Consider the following 25,782-nt stretch of genomic DNA (forward strand, 5'->3'; position numbering starts at 1 on the left):
AGCAGTGCGCGCACATGGAGAGTGCAATAGCTAAGTAATGATCATGTAGTGCAATGTTTGCGAGAACTAAAGCAGATCTATAGAAATGTCTGAGACAGTGCTGTCGCCACGTACGGTTAATTTTTCACACAGAGCGGTCTGTATGTAAGATCTCACGCTATTTACAAAAGCTGCCAGAAGTAACAATCCTTCTCCAGGGTGATATGGTGGGAAAGTGTGGAGGAGCTGGAGCCCCCAGTCCCTCGAAATGTCAGAAAAAAAGACGGCAAAGAGGACGTCTGAAGGCTGGTTTCACACCGGTTTGCTGGTCTGTTTTCACACTCGTTGCAACATTCAGTTGCAACCGTTCATGCTCTTATGGTCTTATCTATCTTGTGTTGCGAATTTGGTGGTGGTGTGCTTCTCTGTCTGTGGCGTGTTTGCGCAACTCTTTCCTCACCAAAGTGCAACCAGGAAGAGTTGTACCAACACAGAAACGGCACCAGATTAACTCAAGTAACTCAAGTTTTACACACAGTTTCTTCTTTCTTTTTTTCTTTTTGCACCTGAGGTTTGAAAAACTGCTCCCACATTTGGAGAAACCTGCCGGTGTGAAAGCAGCGGTCAGACTTTCCTCTTGCTCTAAACACTCTGACCATCTTGATGTATGGGAATGGTAAACTACTTCGAAGGGCGGTGATGTAACCCCAAGACTCCAGCCTCCACTTTTTCACTCTGAAATATGAGACTTGATAGTGTTATTTGCAGTTTGCTAAGAAGCTAACTTAAACTAAAGCTACTTCACTCCTGCTTAAGCTGCTAGCGCCACTATACCGGGCACCCTATAAAACCATGAGAACATTATTTTACATTGTGAACAATGCGTTCGGCTCCAGCTGACGACCGACAAGAGACTGAGGATGATACGAAGCATGAAGACTCTGGGCGTAATTAAGATTTAATGGGGACGAGAGTCTAAGAATAACAATCCCTCTCCTTCCACCTTCCATCCATCACTAATTTTCTGCGTCTCTGCCTCTCGGCTCGTTCCTCTAACATCTACTACATTCACAGCAGTTAACTTGCAAAAATGTAAATCTTTGGGCAAATTGTGTAAAGTGTGCATTCAGCATTCCCGCAGCTGATAGTGCATGGACAACTGCTGTGGACAGAGAGGGAGAGATGGGGTGAGGATGGAGGGATGGAGGGAAACAAGAATGGCACTTAAACTGGGAAGGAAAGAGGGAGGGTTTGAGGGGAACACAGAGTGGATTAAGTATCTGATGGGGCTCTGCAGATAAATGGTAATTTATTTTATCTGTAATACATGAGATAAAATGCACGGGCTGATTTAAGGATTTGGATTCTCGTGTGGGTAAATGATTTTTTAAATCCTTTTTTTCATCAAAGTTTAATCTCTTTGACAAATATCTCACTGTCTCCTGGCATTTCTCTGTGCTGACGGGATCTCCTGCTTCTCCTGCATCACATCTGTCCACCAGGTACCGACCGGCTCAAAGTCCCTGTTGTTTACTTTTTATTTTTTTGTCCCCAGACCACTCGGTTTCCCTGCGACCCAGAGCTATCTCATTAGCTGAACTGCAGCTACAGAGCAGGACCTAGGAGGGCTGATGTTAATCAGAGCCATGGGACGGCGGCTATCGTCGGCCTGGAGGAGCCTGAGAGACGACAGGAGACAACAGGGTCAACATGAAGTGAATGAGTGGTGAACTACTGGAGGTGAGTTTGAGATCTGTCACATAAGAGGAGAAAAGCTTTGAGCGTTTTCAAATCCATGCGAACGGTGAATGAAATCTTCCAGGACCTGATGTGTTTACAGACTTTTTTGGGGCGAAACTGGTCAGTGCGCTAAAAAAACAGCATGGAAATGTTTGGGAAAGATGTCGCATTCCTCAAGGCCTATGATATTCACTGTTTATCGATTTTCCCCTCGAGGAGCAGATCAATTGGAATAATTTTTTTCCAACTTGAATTTTAAGTCACCGTGCATGCAGAGGTTTGTTTCCAGCTGCGAGAAGACACTGATCCCCTCGTCTCCATAAATTAGGTCCTCTCGGGTCATTAGCAGCTTTGAGGATGCGTCTGGTAAAGTGACAGGACGAATGAGTGGAAAATGCAAATGAGCTGCTGATTTTGTGTCTTTTATGAAGGAAATGATTAAATTACAGTGTTTTGAAGATCTGATTTACATCTGGATATTTATATTTGTATTATTATTATTATATTATTTCACATTTTATTTTAAATAATCGGAACAAATACTGACAAATCCTGAGATTTGAAGGGGAAGGAAACAAAGACACAGAAAATAATGAGCGTTTAGGCTCTTTAAGAAAACAGGTTTTCTATTAATCTGGCAGGGAGGAGTCTGATTTTTTTAACGTGCGTCAATATTAAGTGCAAGTTTTGCGTCTCTTTGACTTGAGTCAATCGAGCTCCACGACTTGTATGAATGTATGAACGAATGAAAGGTCAGAACAAACAGCTAACAAACACACTGTAGGCAATTACTTTGATTAAAAGCAAATGCAACCAACCAACATTTCTCCCACACATGTTCAGCAGTTAAAAATCTGTTATCAACCACTTTGCTGAATCACTGCCTCGCTCACAGTATGCCTAATTAATGGGACACATATCCACACACACACACGCACGCACACACACACAGATACACATTCATGCCATCAAAAGCTTCACAAAAGTGCTACGATCCCCATCCCTCTATGATTGTACGTTCCTGTATAGGAGGGCTCCTTCTACATCCCTTTGCATGTCTCAACATTTTGGCGTGACTTTGCATCATCCAAGCTGAAGGAAACAACCATCAATACAGCTTTTGTAACAGAAAAACCAATAACAATGAAATGAAATCAGAAGTGAAACACTGGATTCATCTCAAACGTGGGTTTGCTTTACGTCATATTTAGCAGAAAGAGAAGAGAGTTAGTAAGAGAGAAAGCTGCCGCTGGATACAGAGGCCTCATATGGAGGCGGTCTCCTGCTGATCTCTCCTGACCGGGGAGACTCTGCCCGTGGCTAAAGGGCAGTTCCACGCTGGAGGTTTTTGGTATCGATTGTTCGAAGCTGCACCATAAACCCCCCCTAAAGGGGAATGTTTTCACTGTTTCACCTAATGAAGGCTGGCAAGGCCGACTGACATGATGACTGGGCACGATAGGGATGTGAAATCTCCTGCCAGCTCCAGGAACCCTGCACCCTCACCCAGCTGCACCAGTCAGCAGCAGCGATAATAAGACTGTTTGCATGTGCTACGGGGCATATAGGCGGTGGTGGGCGGATGGACCAGCGGTGTCAGTGTTAGTGTTGATGTTGGCGGCATCAGTGATTGAAAGACGGGTTTCTTTTTTCTTTTTCTTTTTTTTTAAACTCCTTTCTGCAACCATTGAGCAAAGGAAGCAGGTGGTGTTGGATATGTGCCTGCACCAGTTTCTGCCTCTCATGTGTTATTTTTGACATTCGGTGGTGATTACAGAGAGCCACTGTTTTCATCAAACACTGCTGATAACTATGAAAAGAACCAGTGTTGGGCACGTTACTTTAAAAAAGTAATTAGTTATAGTTACTAGTTACTTTCTCCAAAAAAGTAACTGAGTTAGTAACTGAATTATTACATTATAAAAGTAACGAATTACCAGGAAAATGAACTATTGCTCAAATGCTCCAATATGTTAGATTACTTGGACTTGCCCCCCTAACTTCCTGTTTATCAGATAAACGGCTTTTTTCCGAAAAAAAAAAGTGTATATAACATACACTTTGACCGGTGTATCATTTTGTGACGGGACTTCTTGAGTCAAGTAATAGCGAGTAGGCCTAACAGCATTAGCAACATTTCATTGTCAGAAAAGGTAATGGCGTTGTAACAGGGGAAACAGTAACATTTTTGATTAATTGTTACTGAAACAGTAGCGCCGTTAGTAGCGCCGTTATTTTATAACACTGTTATTCCCATCGCTGAAAATAACACAGCAGTTAGCAGCTAGCTTATTAGCCAGGACGATTGGTGGCAAATCACCTACAGACCTTTGCACGTTTTCTTTGTTTACAAATGAACATGCTAATTCTGAACAAAGCCTAAGTAAATTGACTGTTTTTACGTGTAAATTCTCATTGTGATATTTTTTTCTACTGACAGATTTGTATTATGGATAATAAGTGTCTCTGTCTCCACTACAAACACATTTGTTGTGTTCAATGTAAAGTGAATTAAATCCTTTTTCCTGGAATCCAACTCATGTTCATGGAAATCATTTGCAGAGTATTTCTAAGTCAGTATTTTTTGGAATAAAACTAAAGTCTGACTTCTGTCAGTTAAGATTTGTCAGGTGAAACAAAAACATCTGTTTATGTTAAGCCTGGACAGAAACACATTGTAATCCCACATTGTTTAATCACACATTTGCTCGTCTTCTTTGTTGTTTTCACCTGATTTAGCACATTCCTTTGCTTTTTTTTTTTCTCTTTTGTGCTACAGCTGCCAACTGTTGATTCAGCAGAGCAGCATGAAATGTGCATTGATAATCCTGTTTTTCTTTTAAATCTTTGTTTGGGTCAAGAGAGACGTGGGATTCATCTCGAGGATGTTCAAATTGACTGTAGCGACACAAGGCGGCGGGATAGACGGGAGGGATGGGGGAGGTGGGGCTTTAGGGATTACCAAGGTTTTTAACATGCGGTAAATTTTGCTAAAAGACCTGCTGCAATTGTTTCACTGCTATTTATCTTAGCTGAGAACAGTGGCTCATACACACAATTGTAACCAACAATGAAACCAGAGTCTCTGAAGTACAACGCTGATTAAATGAGAGGCAGAAACTGTAGCGAGGGATGTGTGGGTGATTGTTGGAACTGAGAACAAGCTGATTTCTCACTTCAAAGGATTTGAAATCGTTTGTTACCTCCAGCTGAGAGCTAAGATACTCTTCTACTAAACAACAGTTGCTAAATTCCTACTGTGAAAAAAGATTTTGGAGCAGAACATATAATTCCAGGAAGAGTGTGCATGTGTGTGTGTGTGTGTGTGTGTGTGTGTGTTCATGAGCTGGTGTGTGTGTGTGTGCATTTGCAATAAAGCCTGCCATGCAGTGTTTTGTTTTTCCATCTCTGTTCATTAGTTTAATAATTATTTTCCTAAATCTTATTAGTCTTATCTCGAGAAGAGCCGTGAGCAAAGAAACTGCAGTGTAAGTGTGTGTGTATGTGTGTGTGTTGTGTATGCAATGTGTAGAGCGAGACAGCATTGTTTTTGTATTGTATTTTTTTTCCCCAAGTCTTTTTTTATGATTTTTTTTCTCTTTGTGTTTCTTTTTTTTCCCATATTTTTCGCTGTAGAAAAAAAAAAGCACAGATAACATTGAAAAAAAGTCAGTGCAGTCAATGGATACGAAACAGGCAAAGATTTTTGACCGGGGCCGGTGCGACCGTGTCTGTTCGGTTGTGGTTGGAGTCTTCAGTCCCACGTGAAAAAAACCAAGAAGCAGCTCCTCGGCCTCCTCCTCTCGCCCCGCAGTGCTGCCGGGGAGACGAGATCTCAGAGTCTGTGAAAGCGCTCCAGGATGACTTTCAGAATCAACAGAAGGCAAAGGAAATAAATAAAGATAAAAAAAAAATAACAAACAGGTTTTACAGTTTGTTTGTTTTTTTAGCGAATCCTCCGCCTGACTCCGGTAGAGTGCGAGTCCACAGAGGGTCATGCCAGGGTTTTTGTTTTTCAGCTGGAGTGAATCGCAGGGCAGAAAGAGCAGCACAAGAAACTGAAGACGTCTCTGCTCCTCTTCTTTTATTTTAGTCCAAAAAAGAAAAAGAAAAATACAAATCCGTTTTCTGAGAGTTGGTATGATTCTGTTTTTTTTTTTCGTTATTTTTTTTTGTTCATCCTCTGGTTGCTTGCAGACCGAGCAGGAGCAGAGTCAGTGCACATGGGGATTAAAAGACCAACAACGCTCTCCTTCTCATCCCACACATTCTGTTGAAGTCATCTTAGATTTTCAGTTTGTTTTTTTTCTCTAACACAATTCAGTGAGTTTTAAGACATTTTCTCCAAGAGAGAAAAGAACAAAGTATCATTCTTTGTAATAACAAGAAGAAGAATTATTGTCCTCTAAGTAGAAAAAAAGGGAAGAAAGTGTCGCTGCGCATTTCTGTCAGATGGCCTGCGGAGGCGGCAGGCGTCTCGATGAAGGTGAGAGATACAAACACCCACTGAAGGAGAGCCTGAGAGTTGCAGCAGCACCCGCTGACCGAGGTCCCATGGGTGCACCGAAACACCCAGCGTCCGAGCCCTGGGTTCGATTGTCAGCCATGCTAGAAGTCAATCTGTACAGTCTCTCTCCTGCAGATTTGGCATTGTTGTTTTCTTCACATAGATTACTGAAGCTGACTGCGGCAGATGATGGTGTCTTATATTCCGTGTATGAAAAACATTGAAAAAACTCCAAAAAAGAAGAAAAAAAAACAAAGAAAAAAGTTGAGTATTTGATTTCAGAAGCCGGTAAAGCACAAACAACTGTCTATACGGATATTTAAAGTTTGTTCCCACTGAACTATCTCCTCACCCAAAGTGATTTTTATGGTCTAAACACACTGAATACAGAGAAAGAAAAACAGGTGGCGAAATGTTTCATTAAGCGAGTTAAGAATAACGTTGGTTTGGCAGTGTCCAAGCCCCGGGAGCCACGTGAGGGCCGCCGGGGTCACCGGGATGATGCATTCAAAGACAAAAGTGTTTGGACTGTTTACTATTGCGAGTATGTGAGTGTGTAATTATAAAGAAAAACAACATTCTAGCTACTCCTCGTTTTCCTCCAGTCCTCCGTCGTCAGTTGGGAGAGCCGTCGGCCCCATGTGATCTTCATGGCCACTGTCTCTCCTTGCAGGCGTCATGGCCGCCGACTGCTTTTTGAACGGGGTGGGCGGGTGAACGAGGTGGGCAGTTGGTAGCTCGGCTGCCCATCCCTCTTTCCTCCTATCTCTCCTCCTCCTCCTTCTCCTCCTCCTCCTCTTCTTCCTCCTCCTCTTGCTTCTTCCCCCTCTCCCACTCCTTTTCTTTTCGCCCCCCCCCCCCCTCAGATGTGCCTCTTCATGTGCAGGGCCAGGTGGTCCGACCGAGAGAAACACCTGCGGAGAGAAACGCAGAAATATTCATGTTCAGAAACTGTAGTTATTCGTGGAAACTGCACAAGAGAGAACAACAAAAAACAAAAAAAACAACTTGACAATGTAAAGATGTGTACAAAGGCCCAATTAATCCCATTTCCTTGGAGATGTGTGGACAGAAAAACCATAATAATTCAGGCTGGCAAGTGTTGCTGATCAGTGCCACACTCCCAGGCCCCCTCAAATCCCCACCGGCTCTATGTATTTCTTGGGAACTGTCCATAATCCCAGGCCCCTTGAACTCCCCATTGGCAATGTGTATTGGCTGGAAATGCTCCACACTTGCAGCCCTCTACAGTAAACAATGTCTGCATGTATTTGCTTGGGATACTTGTCAGACCCCCACGACCCCCTCCCCATAGCCCTTCATTGCCTCCACAGCCATGAGACACAATGGATACAGTTTGAATATCAGGCATGCTAACTCCAGCTAATGCTAACAACGCTAACTCAATCTTAGTCAAGACGCTCCACTAAGACTTCTGAGGTCCTCCAAGGTCAAACAACAGTCAAACCGGAAGAAGAAGAAACTTTTTGTTGTAAACTTTTGTTGGTTGTATCTATGCACTAAAAGGTAAAATGTGTATTAGATCTCTCTCTCATGACTCTCTGTAGCCTATAACAAGGGAAATATAGAGCCATTTGATGTTATGGTGTGTGTTGGAGAATATTCTACTGATACACGTCCACTTTTAAGATACTATCAATCACCATAATGAGAGGTAGCATCATATTGATATGAAAAAAGGATCCAAATGCTACACGAGGGATCAACCCTAATGAATTTAAGGCATACAGCATCTTTTTACATCTTATTAAAGATAAAAAAGAAACAAAAATCTATCATTGTTTTCATTTTATCATTATGGTTTAAGTTTACTTACATTTTAAAAACTTGTGTTACGCAGAAAAAAAAAATCTATAGGCCTATAGTCTATTTCTGGGGCGCATGACGTCTGTCCGACTACCCATTTCTCCGACCACCCATTTCTCCGACTCCGACCATACATTTCTTTATTTTTGCGTCCATCAGTCCGACCTCCCACTTCTCCGACTTAAGTAGCCCTAACCCTTAACCTTACCCTAAACCTAACCTCAACACTGTAGAATGGGTAGTCGGAGAAATGAGCCGTCGGACTTGTGGGCAGTCGGACTGACGTATGCTCCCCCTATTTCTGTAGCGCCAGAGGCTTCATGCTCTGTGGCTGTAGCTGGATACTGTTGCTAAGATGAGGCGTAAATTGATCAAATCGATTAAATCCAGAATTGATTACCTTCTTCACCTTATGTAGCCTCCATGCCAGCTCACGTGTGATTGTATAACGGCTTGTGCTAATTGCTAGTTACCAGGTCTGACCAACTCATCCAACAAAGTCCTTTTTACTAAGTGGAAGTGACACCCAGGTGGCCGTGGAACATGAAATGAATAGAGAAGCTCCTGTGAAGTGTGGCCTACAGTAGCAGAAGAAGCTAATGGTAAGTGTATTATTTAAACATGAAGCCAGACAGAGAGCGGCTGAATAAGACAGGGCTTTTAAAGCTACAGTAAACTTCAGTCATGGTTCTGTTGCGTAAACTAACATAAAGGCCAAACATGGGTCAGTGGAGCCTCAGAGATTTCCTACATGTATCTACAACAGCACATAAATCACAGACAGACCTCCACAGCCTCCTCCCGCTCACACTGCTGGAGAAACTAATTAGATATGTATTGTGAACAGGAACAGTGATGCAGTCGGTCTGGCAGCGCCTTCTGACGCTGGGCCATTACACTCAGCAGAGACTGCACCTGCTCTGAGGAGAGACATAAAACCAGGTGATGTAAAGTCTAAGACTCACAATGTTATGTCATGTCTTCACAATGGAGTGTTTTAATTTTATGACGCCATTGTGAAGGTATTAAAGCTCAACACGCACAATAAAATGAATCACGGGTGACACGACTGAAGGCGAGGCAAAACAAAATGTGGGAGAGAATAATATGAGAAATTAAAAATTCAATTTGCCAGAGGCTTTATTCATTATTAATTAGCCAAGGCTATTCTTTGTGTGTTAGTGTGAAAGCGTGTGTGTGTGTGTGTGTATTAAGACTGGCTGCAGTGCTATCCAGATACAAGCAGACAGAGCTGAAGTATAATGGAAAGTTTTTCCTGCTGCAGTAGAATCGGCTTCGACTGTGATTCACTCTCTTCAGGGCACATCAGGTGTTCACAGTCTGAGCAGCACAGTTCACCTGCTGAGATCACATCACATCTTTTATTTCTGCTTGGACTTAAATTCTAATTATACCGTCGTTACACCTGTTTTGTTTCACAGTTTTATTGCTGTTTTGTTGTTTGTTTTTATCTCTTTGTGAAGCTCTTTGTAACCTTGTTAAGAAACGTGCCACATAAATCAAGATTGTTATCATTAATGTTGATCTATGGGGAATCTAGTAAAGAATTCAGATGGAAATGTTCACAAATTTGATATTGATAATTGATACTGATGATCAATTGGTTGTTGTTTACCTTCACCTCTTTGTTGTCTTATCATTTACAGTGGACAAACTCAGTATTTCCTTTTGTCATAGATGTGTTGGACATTGGACAATTCAATGCAAATATTCACTTGGTGATATGATTTCCAGTTGTGTTTTATTACTTTCTGAATATGTTCACTGCATTTTAACCTAATCGCAATGTAATCAAAATCACAATATGGACAAGCGCAATATCCAAATCTGTGGAGATGCTTTTTTTGTTTTTTCTCCTGATAAAGGGAAAATGTGTCAAAACATATTTTCAAGACATAAAGGGACATGTTTGTTTGGTACAATTGACAATGTCAATTTTATATTTTTTAAGATGAAAATGGAGCAAAATTGATCATGTACAAATCACAATATCTTTCCATATAATCACAATTTGATGTGATTTGCATATTGTGCAGGCATAATTTCAACACTGTTATTCACGGTTCAATTGTTACACTACACTTCAATACTGTTTCATGTCTGGACTGAGGAAATATGGCGACTGTGTTGAGTTCAAGTGTAAACCTTCTGCTTCCCGCTGGGTGCTATTAAATCCCTCTGATTATTTCTGAAGTCTCTCTTCACTTAATCACCTCTCCTCCCGCCTCAGATCTATCTGTTTGTTGAGATGTTAATGTGAATCTGTTATTCTCTGTTTCGGGCCCTGACTGTGCACCATCGTCCCTGAAAACAGGTCTTTTCAAATGCACTCATGGATAATGATCGGTCTTCACAAACATCAGCAGCTCGGGCACTTGAAAATAAAAAAACGAGGCCCTGTGTCATTTTGAAAGTGGGTGTAACCGATGGCACAACGCTGCTGCTGCTGCTGTTAACATGCAACTTCCTCATTAAAATTTCTGTCTCCTGTTTCTAAGGCTTTGGAGATGAGTTGGAAACTTAAATGTGTGGACAGGATCCCTCTCTCCCCTCCTCCTCCTCCTCCTCCTCTTCCTCCTCCCTCCCACTGATGTGTTCATTCACTCAGGTCCTCACATGTCGACAGGGTGTGAGCGTACAGTTGAACTTTGCTCTCTGTTGTCTGTGTGTGTGTGTCGCTGGACAGATGGCCATGCCAGTTACTGTGTCACTGTTGGGGGGCGGAGCAGCCAGACCAGCTGGTATCACCCCTCCCTCCTTTCCTCCGTCCCTCCGACCCCCCCTCACATACACTCCTCCTCCTCCTCTCCTCCTCTTTACTCTCCCTTCTCCTCCTCACTTCTTTTTTTGTCCTCCTCCTCCTCCTCCTCCTCCTCCTCATCACTCTCCTCCCTCCAGCTCCATGGAAACATCAGGGGGTCCCCGCTTGATTAGGCAGGATTAATGACAGACTGACGTGTGTGTGTGTGTGTCTGTGTGTGTGTCTGTGTGCATGTGTGTGTGTGTTTCCCCCTGGAGAAATAGTGTCAGATTGAACAGTCTATCTAATGTTAACCTCTCCATGGTTGCCACTTTTTGCCTTTCTCATGTTAATATTTGTTGAGCTCCACCCACCACAGCTGTGTAAGTGTGTGTATGTGTATGTGTGTGTGTACTACTGTAAAAACCTGGCTATGTTAAAAGCACATTTCCCTCCCTGAACCTTGTGATTTTAAGCATCAAGACAAATGTGTTCTTCTTGGCTCAGGTTGAAAACTTGGCCGAATGATAAAGGAAAGATGTTAGAAAACAGATTTACAACAGAAACAAAAGACTTTTCTTCTTCTTCTTCGGTGTCAGATTGTGTAACGTCTTTTAAAACTATGAGCTACAAGGTTGATCCACAGCAGATGAACAACAACTCATGTAGCCTGATCCAAACACAGGTTGTTGAACAGTGCACTGACCTCAACAAGGTGGGTAAGACAACTGGCTACACAAACTACATTACCCATCAGCCTCAGCGGATGAGACCAAACCAGAGCTGTGGTCATTTCATTGTTGCAATCAGGATCTCAGGAGCTCATGATGTCGATGTGTGCAGCTTTATGACACATTGTTTAAAGGGACAACGAAGAGTTTTGGAAAGCGAAGTGTTTTCATACTACATTTACCATGAGCCTCCGCGCGCACGGTGAAATTCTTGGACCGGCGCAAGACGGACGTCTGCCATGAAAACATGTTTTCATTCATCAAGAATGAAAGTCAGAGGTTCAAAGATGATCAGATACCATCGTAGTTCCGACCATAAACGGCGATTCGGCGGCGTTGTTATCATGACCCGCCGGGCAGCGTCCGCGAAACCGAAAGTAAGGAAACGCTGGTCGGCTCACCCAGCGCTTCCACCATTAATTAAAATAACAAAATAACGATAGAGACAAAACGATATATTCATCGAAAATTGAGCCATTAACAAGTGTGGGTAGCGTAGATTCATCCACATTAACGTGAGACTTTTTTTATAACCAAAGTTCATTTCTGGGGCGTTGAACTGAGCCTGTGAAGTATGAACTTGTACCACGCTGCTCATGGGAGATGTAGTTTACGTTTCCATGTACGGTTCCTTTGATTTTGTAGTCAAAGACGACTCTCTCATCCTTTGCAGTGATGATTCAATCAGGACATTTTCATGCCATGAAGAGCTCCAACTGTCAGCGCACAGACACGTCTACACAGAAAATGAACAGGACTTGTTACCTCAGAAGCCCTGGACATCCAAAAATAACTTCTCCCACTTTCTATGCAGACTTTGAAGTAGACAGAGCCTCAAATGTGACACAGCTTGAGTCTGTGTTGTGTATCCAAGTGTACAGTCCTCACGTCTGGACGTCTAAATGTTCATGTGAGTCAATATGACTTTGCATCTAAATGTTTTTTTTCCTGCTCGGTGTGCATGTGTGTGTTGTGTCTTTACATGCTGTATTTGTGTGTATGTGTGTGTGTGTGTGTGTGTGTGTGTGTGTGTGTGTGTGTGTGTGTGTGTGTGTGTCTGTGTGTGTGTGCCAGAAAGGAGCTAATACAGTCCCAGCTCTCAGCCAGGATTAGAAGCTTCCAGCAGGTTTCTGGAGGGTTTAATGTCTAAAACCCAAACTAGAGGGAACCCACAACAGCCAATTACACTGTCTCCAGGGCAAAAGTGTGTGTGTGTGTGTGTGTGTGTGTCTGTATGTGTGTCTGCACTACCTTTCCAAACCACACACACACACACTCAGTGTATGTTAAAGTGGAGCTGGCATCTGGTGCCACTCAATTAGCTGCGACCAGTCTGCCAATAGCCAGAATCCATTTAACTGGCAGCACAGGGGCATGAGTAAGCACGCACGCACACACACACACACACACACACACACACACACACACACACACACACACACACACACACACACACACACACACACACACACACACACACACACACACACAGTCTCCACCTTGAGGACCAAACACCAAGTACAGACGATGTGACTCTGGACAGCCTCACAAAGACGTTACTGGCCTTTGTCCACGGGTAGATTTAGTCTGATTGCTGTTTGAAAAAAAACTTCCCCCTCCCCCTCAACTGCGTCAGATGTGAGTCGACGAAAACAAAACCAAACAACACAACAGCAAAAACAGCAACTAAAAAAAGCTTTGACGCAGGATCGATGAGTAAAATCTGCCACCACTGACCAGATAATGCGATTTAAAAACAAATAATCATCCAGGCCGCTTCTGCGTCCCTGTGGCTGCCACACAATGTGAATCCATTAGGAACTGACTTAATTTAAAGATAACAACTTTCCTTATCATTAAACTGACTACCTACGCTTAAAGCCACAGTCTTGAACCTCTATCATGCCGACAGATAAGAACTCACCTCTTGTGAACGTGCGGCTGAGGGAGGAGAGTGTTTTTACGGAAAATGCTCACGTCCCCCCTGAACTTCACACAACGACCTATTTGCAGAATTACGTCTTTAAAGTGTTTATTTTAAAGGGGATTTGATTTGATTCTGCATAATAAAAAGGGTTGTGAAATGTGCTGTCGATGATTATGCTGTCTGTGAATGCCACGCGAGACGCATGTAGAGCGGGGCTGAATGAAAAATGTTGCTTTTATTTATCATTTGTCAGCGACTCCCTGCTGTTTCGGATGCTTTTACCAAGCAACGTACAGAGATTATGCAAAGAAAACCCATTTATAAGCTTGTCTGTTTCTTACCACATATCAGCTTTATCATTTTTGACTTTCTGTGCGTTCACAGCGGGGGAGCTCTGTGATGTATTTAGCCCGGCCTGTTAGCGGGAGGGAACTGTTAGCCTGTAGCTCTGTCAAAGTTTGTTGTTTTTATTCTACATTGTGAATGCTTTCAACTCCGACAGGCAATTACAGAGCTAGCAACAACACATAAACAGGACAACTGTGGGGCGCCTTTTGACTTTTTCAGTTGAGGCAAACAGACTACACCCCTGCTCCTAGTCTTTGCTAAGCTACGCTAAACACAACCTAAACTTATTTTCTTTTCTTTAAAGGGATAGTTTAACATTTTGGCAAATTGGCCCATTGCCATAATCCCTCTTAGGTGTAGGTTTGTTACCTTTAATCGTCAGTGCAAGTTATTTTTAGAACGGCAGAGCAGAGCCACGAGCTGCTCAGAGCTACGCTACGGAGGCTAATGGGATTTCTTGGTTTCCCTCATCAAACTCATCAAATACACAATCCAACAACTCCAAAGCGCTCTGGTGGACAAGTTGTGACCTGCACATTCACCACGCTATGAGATAATAACAGAACTCTACGAGATGGAGTTGTTTTCAAAGTAAATTCATGCAAAACTGCTGATGCGCGTCTCTGTATTTCCCTCTAAAACAACTCTGTCTGGTAACGTTGTGTCATTATCTCATAGCGTGGTGAATGTGCAGGTCACAACTTGTCAACCAGAGCGTTTTGGAGTTGTTGGATTGTGTATTTGATGAGGGAAAACAAGAAATCCCATGAGCCTCCGTTGCGTAGCTCTAAGCAGCTCACGGCTCTGCTCTGCCGTTCAAAAAATAGCTTGCACCGACAATTAAAGGTAACGAACCTACTGCTAAGACTATAGGGATTATGGCAATGGGTCAATTTGCCAAAATGTTGAACTATCCCTTTAACTGCTGAAATCTCCCCTTCTCTTTCACATCACATGGAAAGAGGTACATTTCACAGATTACAAAAATATATGAAGTAAAATGAATACTTATCTGTCTCTATTTTATAAATCTATTAATGAATATCTCTATGTTTTGGACTTCTGTGACCACAGTCTTTTGGGCTACTATTCATAAAAATAAAAGCTTCATTTAAACACAAAACACTGTGACTTGTCATAGTAGAAAAAAGCACAGGTGTTACTAATACCATTAACGATGGCTTCGTTAGTCAGCCGGTCTGCGTGCACAACACCAGGTGCCAATAAATGGATTCAGCTGTCATTAATTTAACCATTTACACCTGTGCTACTGTCCACAAAACCTGCCCACACACATGTGGTGAACTGGCCGAGCGCAAACAAGAGGTCATCATCAGTGTTGTGCAAATATAAAAGTATACTGTATGTTTGTCATTGTGTGTTTACCTGTCGCAGTGGTTGCACTTGAATGGCTTCGCTCCGGTGTGTTTGCGGTAGTGTCGTGTCAACTCGTCACTGCGGGCAAAACGCCACTCGCAGCCCTCCCATGAGCACTTGTACGGCTTCTCACCTGAGAGAGAAATAGAAGGAGAGAGAGAAAGAGACGGTGTCAGATTTTATTACAATTTCTACATCTAATTTCACACGTCTAAACTACAGCTGTTAATGCTAATGTAGGTAACCGCCCCTGGCTTTCTCCAAACCCCAAACACACACGCACACACACACACGGAGCCCAGGGGCCAGACAGGCAGACCAGTTTTAACACAACAGCCATTTCAATGAGCCAATACACTCAATTAGCTGTAAATGAAGTCTTTCAGCACGGCAGCGTGTTAATTCATAATCCTAAATTCACCCTGAAATGAATCTCGTTTTGCTCCCTCTCGTTCCCCCCCACCCATTACTGCCCACACACACACACACACACACACACACACACACACACACACACACACACACACACACACACACACACACACACACACACACACACACACACATACATACACACCCTGAGGTGGTGGGATCTGAAATGTAAATGAAGTTTCATCCCCCAGTTCACCAGATGGGAGAAGAGATGGTCTATTGTTCTCAGCCTGTAGTTATCTCTCTGTGATAGAAAGCCTTCCAGCTGTGTGCATGTGTGTGTGTGGGTGCTTGTCTTTTGGTTTAGGTGTGTGTGTGTGTGTGTGTGTGTGTGTGTGTTTGTAATGTTCAGGGGCAGACTGTCTTCACATGATGTCTGACTGTGTATGAGTGTGTTTGTGTGCTGCGTGAGGGTCAGCAGATAAAGCTGGTCTCAATCTGGCCTCACACACCACCCCATCAATTAGCACTGAGACATTTCTCTTTTATTAAGCTTCTTTGAAACTGAATTGTGGCCAAAAGAATGTAAACAAAAACATTAATTCATCTGTTATCGACTAGAAAACATCCTCATGGTGCCACAGAAACTCATTCTTGGCTTCACAAAGCTTCTTAATAGGCTGAAGTATGGCTGCTTGAATTAAGGCTAATTAAGTTATCTGATCTAAAACAGAGAAATAAAACACTAATGAGCCACTTCTGGACTGTATCCCACTGCAATTAGACTTTGTTTTGCACACACATCCATACTTTTGTGTCTCTGTTGTGGTTCAGAAACTGGAGGTGTTAAACTGGCGTGTGGTTGTGTTACTGCATGAACCAGTAAGAAGATGAATCAAGGTCCAAAAAATGCAGTTTAGAAACTCATAAGAGACAAAATGTTACAACTCTGTAGAAGTTGTTATAGCTCTGAACATCCTATCCTTTATTTCTGCAACAAACTCATCTGAAGACGTCAAAGTTCCAGCACAAAAACAACCTGACCCTTGTGAAGGACACAAACAGAAACAGTAATGTTGTTGATTATGCTACAATTCAAATACCTGCTCCCTCTCAGGATGTCTCTACCATGACGACATCTTTGTTTTAAAAAACATCTTTTTGCTACGTTTTCTTGAATTTTTGAGCACTGAAAAGAAAACGCAGTGAGACCTTTGGAAACGATGACATGAACGGTCGCTGCCTTCACTTAAAGTGGTGAAAGCAACATGGATAATGAATTGCAGGTGCTACTGACCTTGTCTGTCATCTTTTATAACAACTTTTGTTTAGTTAAATTGTGCATTTTAACACATGCCCAATGAATATGATTGCTCTTGTATATATGTATGTATGTTGTTGTATGTGTGATCACTTCTAATCAATACTGTCCAGACAAGCTTAAACACTTTTCTGAATTATATGACAGTGTATAAAGGAAGAAAAAAAAACTTGGATGTTCTCAGACATTATAAAGCAACAACTTTGCAAGAAAAACTCAAAATTTGGTGTCTGTTTTTTTTCTATTTTCAAGGAAATAAACATGTCTGTGGAACTTCACGAGGTTGGAGGAGCACAGCCACCATCAGGTAATGATACAGCACCTAAGTTAAGTTAGCGAGGACGTGCAACAAGAATGTGGCTGCATCAAGTAAGGTTCAACTGAATATTTTAGCTTTTTCTTGCAAATTGGTGAGTTTTTTCCACTAATTTACAGCTTAGTCCAAGTCTTTTTCTCATTAACTCAAATACACTGTTGTAGTATGAGCTCATTTACTAAATTAAAATCAAAACATACTAGTGTGGATGCTGCCCCTGCTCCATAACCTTGCAGTAGGAAGTCCCTCTTCTTCTTCCTCCTTCATAGTCATATAACTGGACGACGTGGTCTTGTGTTGTGGCAAAAGTTGTTCATTTAAAGCTCCTTAATTTCCATATGAATTTCACAACACTGATGGAGAGGAAGCACTTTAAAACACTGCACACACTGTGTCATAAAAAAACTGTCCAGATCTAATTGCAGACCCCTAGTGTGCACCACTCAGTGTTATACTGTATGTATGTGTGTGTGTGTGTGTGTGTGTGTGTGTGTGTGTGTGAGAACTGAGGGGTGGCAACTATAATTGGGGTCTTAATGACTCTTAATGGGGAGTAATACAGCAGCTTACAGTCAGTTAGCCAGATGTCCCAGCAGCCCCTCCACTCCCATCACAGCACACACCAATCTTTGTAAGGAGATCAACACAAACACACACACACACACACACACACACACACACACACACACACACACTGGTCCAAAGAGGGAGGAATGTAAAAACTGAAGTATTTCACAATGTGGTGTAAACACATTAGGATGCAATAGAAATGCATGTGTTCACAAGTACGTCACTTATTATGGGCTTTGTGAATTTGCACATTCAGTAACTCAAGGTCATCTCCTCTGAGTTTTGTTGCTATGGTGAAATGGTGATAAAGGGGAAAAAAAAGATAATTATATCATTATATTCACATTTAACTTGTCAGTGATTTAAATGCTCTGGTGTTGCGTTCACTGACAGCTGTCGACGTCTAACAGATCAAAACATCATTAGACATGGACGTCATGTTTTATTTTTACCCGAGCCACAAAAATGGCAAAAATGTAAAAGTGTTACAGCTGTGCGTCACCTCTGGAAACTGACAGATTTCTGCAGCTGAGGAAGAGGCTAATTGTTTTTTAACGTCTGCCACTGCAACTGAAATGACTGAAATGATGTTGATGAGACAGTTACATCATTTCTTTTGAAGAGAAACGATTACCCACAATCTATTTTTTAATTCCAGTGTCTTCTTTTTTTTTTTTTTTTAACATTCTACTGCACCAGAACGACAAAATTATTTTTCAAACTTTTAAGATCAATGCCCAAAATGTCAGTGCCGACATGTCTACAGATTCAGCGTCCTATTTTAATTTCATTATCTTTCTCCCTTTCTTCACCCAAGCCGTATACCGCGGGGAAACATTTCTTCATCACATACCTGCTAAACATGAGATTGGGTTTCTGAACTTTAATTTAATCACTGTGACAGAATGAGCCAACCAGCGGAGAGTAGCTACACCTTCACAGGTGCAGAGCAGCAAGGTGATGCAATGACAAGTAAAAGATGATGTGCTACAGGAACATCCAACTGTGAATGATGTCCTATTCCCCTGTTAAACCCCCCCCCCCCCTTAACCCCCCCCCCCCCACGTAACAAGTTTCCACGTCTCTTTGAACGGCGTCATCTTTCATCCACAACTCACACACAGAGTATGTCTGCCGGGTGACGCAGTTGTTCTCGGACTAAATGAATTCAAGATCACGAGCCTCGATTTGCATATTCAAATTCTCCAAAGGCAAATCTCGTGCAGTTGGTTTCTGATTTCCACAACAGGGATTTGGGTTTTGTTTCCATCTCGCCGTTGTTGTTGTGCAGTTTTGGAAAGAGGCCACATCGTCTTAGACCAGCCGTGCTTCACTTCCTGATCTGCTGGACCATCGGGACAGAGGACAGAGGACAGAGAGTCTCACCTCTCTCTTCTACTGCAGCTTCTGTATTTCGTCGCACTTTTGCCAATAGGGTTGTTCTCACCTACTTCATTTTTGGATTTTACACATCAAAGTCTGTTTACAGGTCTCGGGGAGCACTATTGCATAAGTGAGGAAATTTGTAATTTGTATTAAGCCCCTTTTTTTGGCAGCCCTAAAGTTGGTTGAGACTGAGCTCTACACATTTGAAAATTAAAATAGTTACATTTTTTTGCAGGTTTTATGAATTTTGATGAATATTTTGCAACCTGTGAGCTGACTACACCTGTAGTCTGCTCCGCGTCTGTGCTCCAGGCAAGATTACATTACTGGAATAACACACATAAAGCCCTGAGAGAGCTGTTGGTGCTTGAGTTGCATTATGGGTAATATATGTATGGTGCCAGATTTAGACAAAACACAACATGTAAACATGCAAAAACAAACATCAGTGCAAGACATTACAGGCCATTAAAGATAAATTGCTTGTTGGAGACGCGTTGTGAGGGTTTTGTATATAAAGATCCATATGGATGCAGTGTAAAAGCATGATGACTTTTCAGTGTTTAAGTCAAAGTCAGTCAATTTATATATATATATCATCGCTTCACAACAGAAGTAATCTCGAAGCACTATACAGAGACGTTTTCTTCATAACAGAGGAGCTTGTTATGAAGTTCCTGCTTTAGTGACTGTGGTTCAGTCTTGTGTCTCTCTCTCTTTGGAGGTGGAGGACGACGAGAGGCTCAGTGGAAAATCCTGAGGTGGGGGTGGGGGTGGGGGTGGTTGACTTTAGAACAAACTGGAGAGACATAATCTACCAGCATGTGTCAGATCCCCCAGGAAGAGCTGGAGGAACTTGCTGGTGATGAAGTGTTCGAGCAGCTCCACCACGGTAACAAACCGCCATATTGTCACGGTGAGCATTAAATCAATGACACCTCCTCCTTTTCCTCTTAAAGAGCTGGGTGATAGCTACAGCCTAAAAATAAAACCTCCCATTCTGTCACACCACATCCAATCTACAGATTTAATCTATATATTTCACCCTTATTCAGCTAAGTTGAAGCTAAGCTCAGTCGCTCGTATCTGCGGTCAATTGTCTTCAACATGTTGATGAACTCAGATTTTTCAAATTGTATAAACAAACAGGTGTGAAAACACTACACTGCATCTGTAATGTCCTTCCATCGAGACACTACAGGAAAGATGTTCACTGCTTATTAGCAGCAGTTTACAGCTGCCATCGTCTTCTGCCTCTGTTTGAGATGCTGAATAAATGAGTCGTACTGCTGCGTCCAGTCGCTGCAGACTTCACAGTGGACAGTGGTTTACTCCAAATTAGACGCTACAATATAATACAGACTGCTTCCAGGCAACTGAGGAGATGGTGTCCTTGTTTTGGGGAATGGTCTCCTCACTGTTATTAAATGATCATTACTGCTACGATCTCAATGTTGCACCTGTTTCTGAAGAGAAACTACAAATGCAGAAGCTCAGGGATGTAGTGGTGGTAGTGGCTCTGTCAGATAGCAACGCAAGTGAAAACTGATTTTCATTTTTAAACACTGTCCAAAAACATAAATTCAAATTTTAATCATCAAAACTGATTTATTGCCCAAGTTTATATCTTAGTTTTCCATCCTTTTCCTTATAATAAACACATATTTTGGGATAAAGATGTCTGAGCATGCTCATGAATGACAGTGTTACATTAATATAGACCATTAATACTGGTCAACTAATGGTCAAGTTAAATATTTAGTTGTTACTATGTGTTTCAGATGTTTCTAATTAACCTCAGCTACTGTATTTAAAGTAGATAATCCAAGCTTGGAGCCCAAGTCGCTCCCTAGTTTCTATATTTCAAATGTGTAAGAGGAAGTTCTCTCTTTCTGTGAAGACCCACAATCCTCTGGTGCACCCGTGGAAGGTGTGAGAGTGTGTGATTGTGTGACAGATTACTTCTAGGTCGGCGAGGAAGCCGTGTTGAATCTTCAAGGGTCGTATCCTCCTCCTCACTCAGGACTGAATACAGGACCAATATTTTCAACATACAATAGCAAACCACTTGGCAGCTTATCCTCTAGGCCTGTTGGAGAAATGCTACACTCTCAACCTGTGTGTGTGTGTGTGTGTGAGTGTGTGTGTGATATGGGGTATGAGTGGGGGCCGCAGGTGCCAGACAGGCGGCCGTTTCACACCCGTCTTCTGTAATTGGCCAGAGCACCCCATCTTCCTTCAATAGGAGCCCCCCCACCACCCATGCCTCCTCACCCCCCACCCCTCTACAGACACACACACAGACACACAAACACACACATGCAGGCACAGTGTTAGTGGAATGAAGCAAGGCCAGCTCGGGCCTGACGCCACAGCAACCATGACGCCAGCCAATTATAGCACGGCAAGGCAAGGATGCGTGATAAAGTCACCTAGCAACTGAGAGAAAGAGAGAGACGGGGGGGGGGGGGAGTGGAGTGGTGAGTGAGGGGTGGCGGGTGAGGGAGAAAAGGAGAGAAAGAGAGAGAGACGAGAGAGAGAGAGAGAGAGACAGAGAGAGAGAGAGAGAGAGAGAGAGAGATTAACAGGCATGGACAATCCACCAGCCACCAACCAATTATGGAAGAGTGTGATGCAGTTGCTTGGCAACTGAATGAGCGAGAGGGAGAGAGAGAGAGAGTGCAGGTTGGATTCGGTGGGTGTAGAGTACAGAGGTATGAGTGTGTGTGTGTGTGTGTGTGTGTGTGTGTGTGTGTGTGTGTGTGTCTGGGGTTACAGCAGGTTTTTCTCCTGAATCCACATGGAGCCGTGGTTCCTGGGGGTCGGGGGGCCGAGGTCTCAGAAAGTCGGACTCGAGCTGAAGTGACCTCAGTTTTTTTTTTTTACTACTTCGTATCCCATCATGTGATTCTACTTCATGCAACACTGTGCACTGTGTGTAAACTTCAGCTTCAGCAGCTACATAAACCACCACCACCACAGTGAACTCAGTGTGAATCTGTCTTCATTATTCCAACATGACATTATGACTGTGAGGTTCTGCAGTGCAGCGTTTTCACTCACATGTTCAACCTAATCTACATTTCCACTCGCTGACAAGTAACGCTGACAAAAATTAATGCAGACTCATTAGCAGCCTGCTAATTGATTTTCAAGTCCACACAGAAATGAATAGAAACCAATGGCTGCCTGGAGCAATAGAAGAAAAAAAAAACATACATATTAAAATCTACAATCTGTGTAGACACATTAACCATACATGACTTTGCTAAGAAACTGTTAATTATCAAAAAACGTGGGTTATACAGAATGTAATGGTAGAATAAATAATGGATGAAATAAAGCTGATCCCTTTATGAATCAGTCATGACTTCACAAAGGTACAACTATTTGTTTGTTGTGTGATTTTGTCCTGAAAACTATTAGAAAAATATATCTTACAGTACAAAATGCAAGTTTTAATAATAATAATAATAATACATATTTGTTATAGGCGCCTTTCAGGACACTCAAGGTCACTGTTCTGTATGTGTTATACAATGATTTCAAGACAACAGGTGTAAACCAGTCAGATTAGGACATCTAACGAGGTCTAAAGAGTTTAAATGTGTCTGATTGAGTTCTGTAATAGTTGAATATGTACTAATATAGTAGTAGAATATGATCTTATACAGTACATTGTGATATATTGACAATTAAAGAAAAAGTTGCGTGTGAACTGAGATGATGAATCCTCAGATAACGTCATTAAATGCAGCTAATAGTTTTGAAAGACAACACTTATCTACTCCGCTATCTGCAGCCAACTATGTAGTTTAGTGTATTCTTCGGGACTCACAATGAGAATACAGTTATTAGCAGTGAACTGTTTTCAGACAGATCCGTCCAGATCCAGAAGAGTGAGGAAAAAAAACAACAACTAACACCCAGAGAAGCAGAAAAACCCCTGGCTCTGATTCAGAGCAGCTCTGCCTGGGGACTTTAGAGATTTACTGAATTAATTTATACATCTATTATTACAACTCATCCCTAATTGAACATTTTCATATGAGAGAATAAACCTGACTTCACACAGTCAGAGCTGCAGCACAGACACACACACACACACACAAGAGAAAATTGTCTTGGATGTGAACGGAGGAACACGATTACCGACATAATGTGGAGTCGCGGCACATGTGCGGCGCGCTCCTGACAGACCTCCTCTCTAATGGCCTCGGGTGTGCACTATATGTGACAGTAAAGTGTATTGATGCTGTGCAGGCTTTCTGCCGCTGCTCCTCCCTGTGTCTTGGCTACGTTAATCCCTCCCTACATGTATGTTCAATGATTTATGGTCATAATAACCCAAAAAGAGGATTAAGCTAATTAAACCACAGTACTCTGCTTGTAATGAACACATCGGGAGGGAATACGCCGCCCCCACACTTGTACCACACACTCTCTCTCTCCCCCTCACACACACATACTATATGCAGAGTGTAGAAGCTGCAGTGTCTTCGGGGCGTCTTCTTTTTTCTCTGTGAATGATTCTGCTTTTAAAAACCTCAATGCTGGTTCAGATGACTCGACTGTAGAAGATTAAAAAGATACTGTAGCTAGCCGTCATGCTACCAGAAAGCTAGCAGCGCCCCCCCCCCATTCGGATTAGCTATAATAAAGCTAAAGCCATGAGGTCCTCGGGCTGCGGTAGGTGCTGCTGCCCTGGAAGTGAACGCCACACCTAAAGCCATGCAATGGTCACTGGGATCATATAAGCCTGTAACACGCTGGATTAATGATGCCAAGGTTGCCAGTACTAATACAGCGAGAGGTCTCCAGGCTATGTACAGTAATCCTGGTGAACCACCAAGGAAAAACTGCTAACAGTGTGAGGACGACAACCAGAGGCCATGAAGCACTCCAAGATAGCGTAAATGATGCTGTGGTTAAGGCTGGGGTTGAATAATGCTAGCTTCAGGTGGTACAAGTCGGCACAGGCCCCATGCTGCAGATAAGTGATGGATTCGGCTGCAGTCACTCGTGGCTCAGAGATGCTCAATCCAGAAAATATTTGGACTTGGAAACAGTTGAGAGGATTTTGAGGAGAGTACAAATCTGTGCCACACTGGTCCCTGTCAGTTTAAAGGCAAGTGTTGTAGCTCAGAGAGGCTCCAGGATGAATAATTGTTAGCTTTTCTCAGACAATTCATGAAGTCTCTATTTGACAGTTTTTGGTGATTTTTGCTTAAAGGGATTGTTCAACATTTTGGCAAATTGGCCCATTGCCATAATCCCTATAGTTTTAGGAGTAGGTTTGTTACCTTTAATTGTCGGTGAAAGCTATTTTTAGAATGGCAAAGCAGAGCCGTGAGCTGCTCAGAGCTACGCTACGGAGGCTAATGGGATTTCTTGGTTTCCCTCATCAAACTCATCAAATACACAATCCAACAACTCCAAAACGCTCTCATGGACAAGTTGTGACCTGCACATTCACCACGCTATGAGATAAGAACAGAAGGTTACAATTTTTTTCCCGCTGTTCTAAAAATAGCTTGCACCGACAATTAAAGGTAACGAACCTACTGCCAAAATATTGAACTATCCCTTTAAAGCTGAATGTCTTTGGTTAAAATAACAAAGGTCTCAGCTCTGCTTTGGTTTACTGGTGAAATCTGCTGAAAAGTCAGAGCACATTTTATTCTTTAACTGTGTCTGAAACAAGAAAATTACAAACTGGTTTGACCTGAGACTTGACGCACATCAAAGATCTGCTTCGGCTTGGTTGACTGTTTCTTATCGACAGATGTCGTTCAGTTTACTTAAAGCTGTTTCAGTTCAGACAGATCATGCATTTATCATCCACATCTTCACACAACTGTCTCCTTCAACCACACAAAGTCCATCGCACACATGCTAACACTGCAGAAAACACACCCGGCTCCTGGCCACCGGACACATTACCCCTGGTGTGTGTGCTCTGTCTGAGGGTCAGTGGCAGGGCAGCTGTAGTTAGCAGCTAAAGCCACATGTCAGAGCCGGTCGGACACGGATGAATTCGCAAAGTCATTTGCTACTATTCCTATCAATCAACAGGCAATTATTGAGGCAGGGCCTTTTGGCACTCAGCTGGTATCAAGGCTAATGAGGAAATTAATAAATCTAGAGGATCATCTGTGAAGCAGAAGAAGAAGGAGGGAGGTCCTAATCTTAAAAAAAAACAGATAATAGACATATTAAATGTTTTCTTTACAGATTTCCACTGAGGCTCGGCTCAATCAATACAAGGTGAGTGTTATACATGAGCTGAGTCTTAATCAAAGCTTTAAATTTAAACACATTATAGAAATGACGACATCCTGCTGGTAATTGTACTAAGATATTGAGTCAATGTTTGCTCTAAACCCCCGAACGTCGGGTTTGAGCAATCTACGTAAAGGATAATATATTATCATTAACTCTAGCTATACAGCATAAGTATTGTAGAGTATATACTGTGTCGAGTGGGAAGGTTGAAGAGTTGAATAAATGTGAATAGAGTCATAATTTTCAATATCTAGTCAGACATCAGACACTCGGTCTCTTCCCTGCTGATGCTCTTGTCAGGTCTGTCTTTTCTCTTCTGGCATCAGCAGTTAAAA

The 25,782-nt window shown here is 42.4% G+C and overlaps 1 protein-coding gene across 1 annotated transcript in view; it reads right to left on the reverse strand.

The window, feature by feature from the left end:
• Positions 1-5,819: 5,819 nt before the first annotated feature.
• klf7b (Kruppel like factor 7b) overlaps positions 5,820-25,782 on the reverse strand; it is a 64,595-nt gene continuing 44,632 nt past the window's right edge. Inside the window, exons 3-4 of the mRNA XM_085765736.1 lie at positions 15,207-15,330; positions 5,820-7,140 (exon numbers count right to left, since the gene is read on the reverse strand). Coding sequence (XP_085621862.1) covers positions 7,089-7,140; positions 15,207-15,330 — 176 coding nt within the window. The 3' untranslated portion in view covers positions 5,820-7,088. The remainder of the gene's footprint in view (positions 7,141-15,206; positions 15,331-25,782) is intronic.

The sequence above is a fragment of the Trachurus japonicus genome, chromosome 21, assembly GCF_045865225.1.
Source record: "Trachurus japonicus isolate A0001 chromosome 21, Traja_1.0".
Taxonomy (NCBI): Eukaryota; Metazoa; Chordata; class Actinopteri; order Carangiformes; family Carangidae; genus Trachurus; species Trachurus japonicus.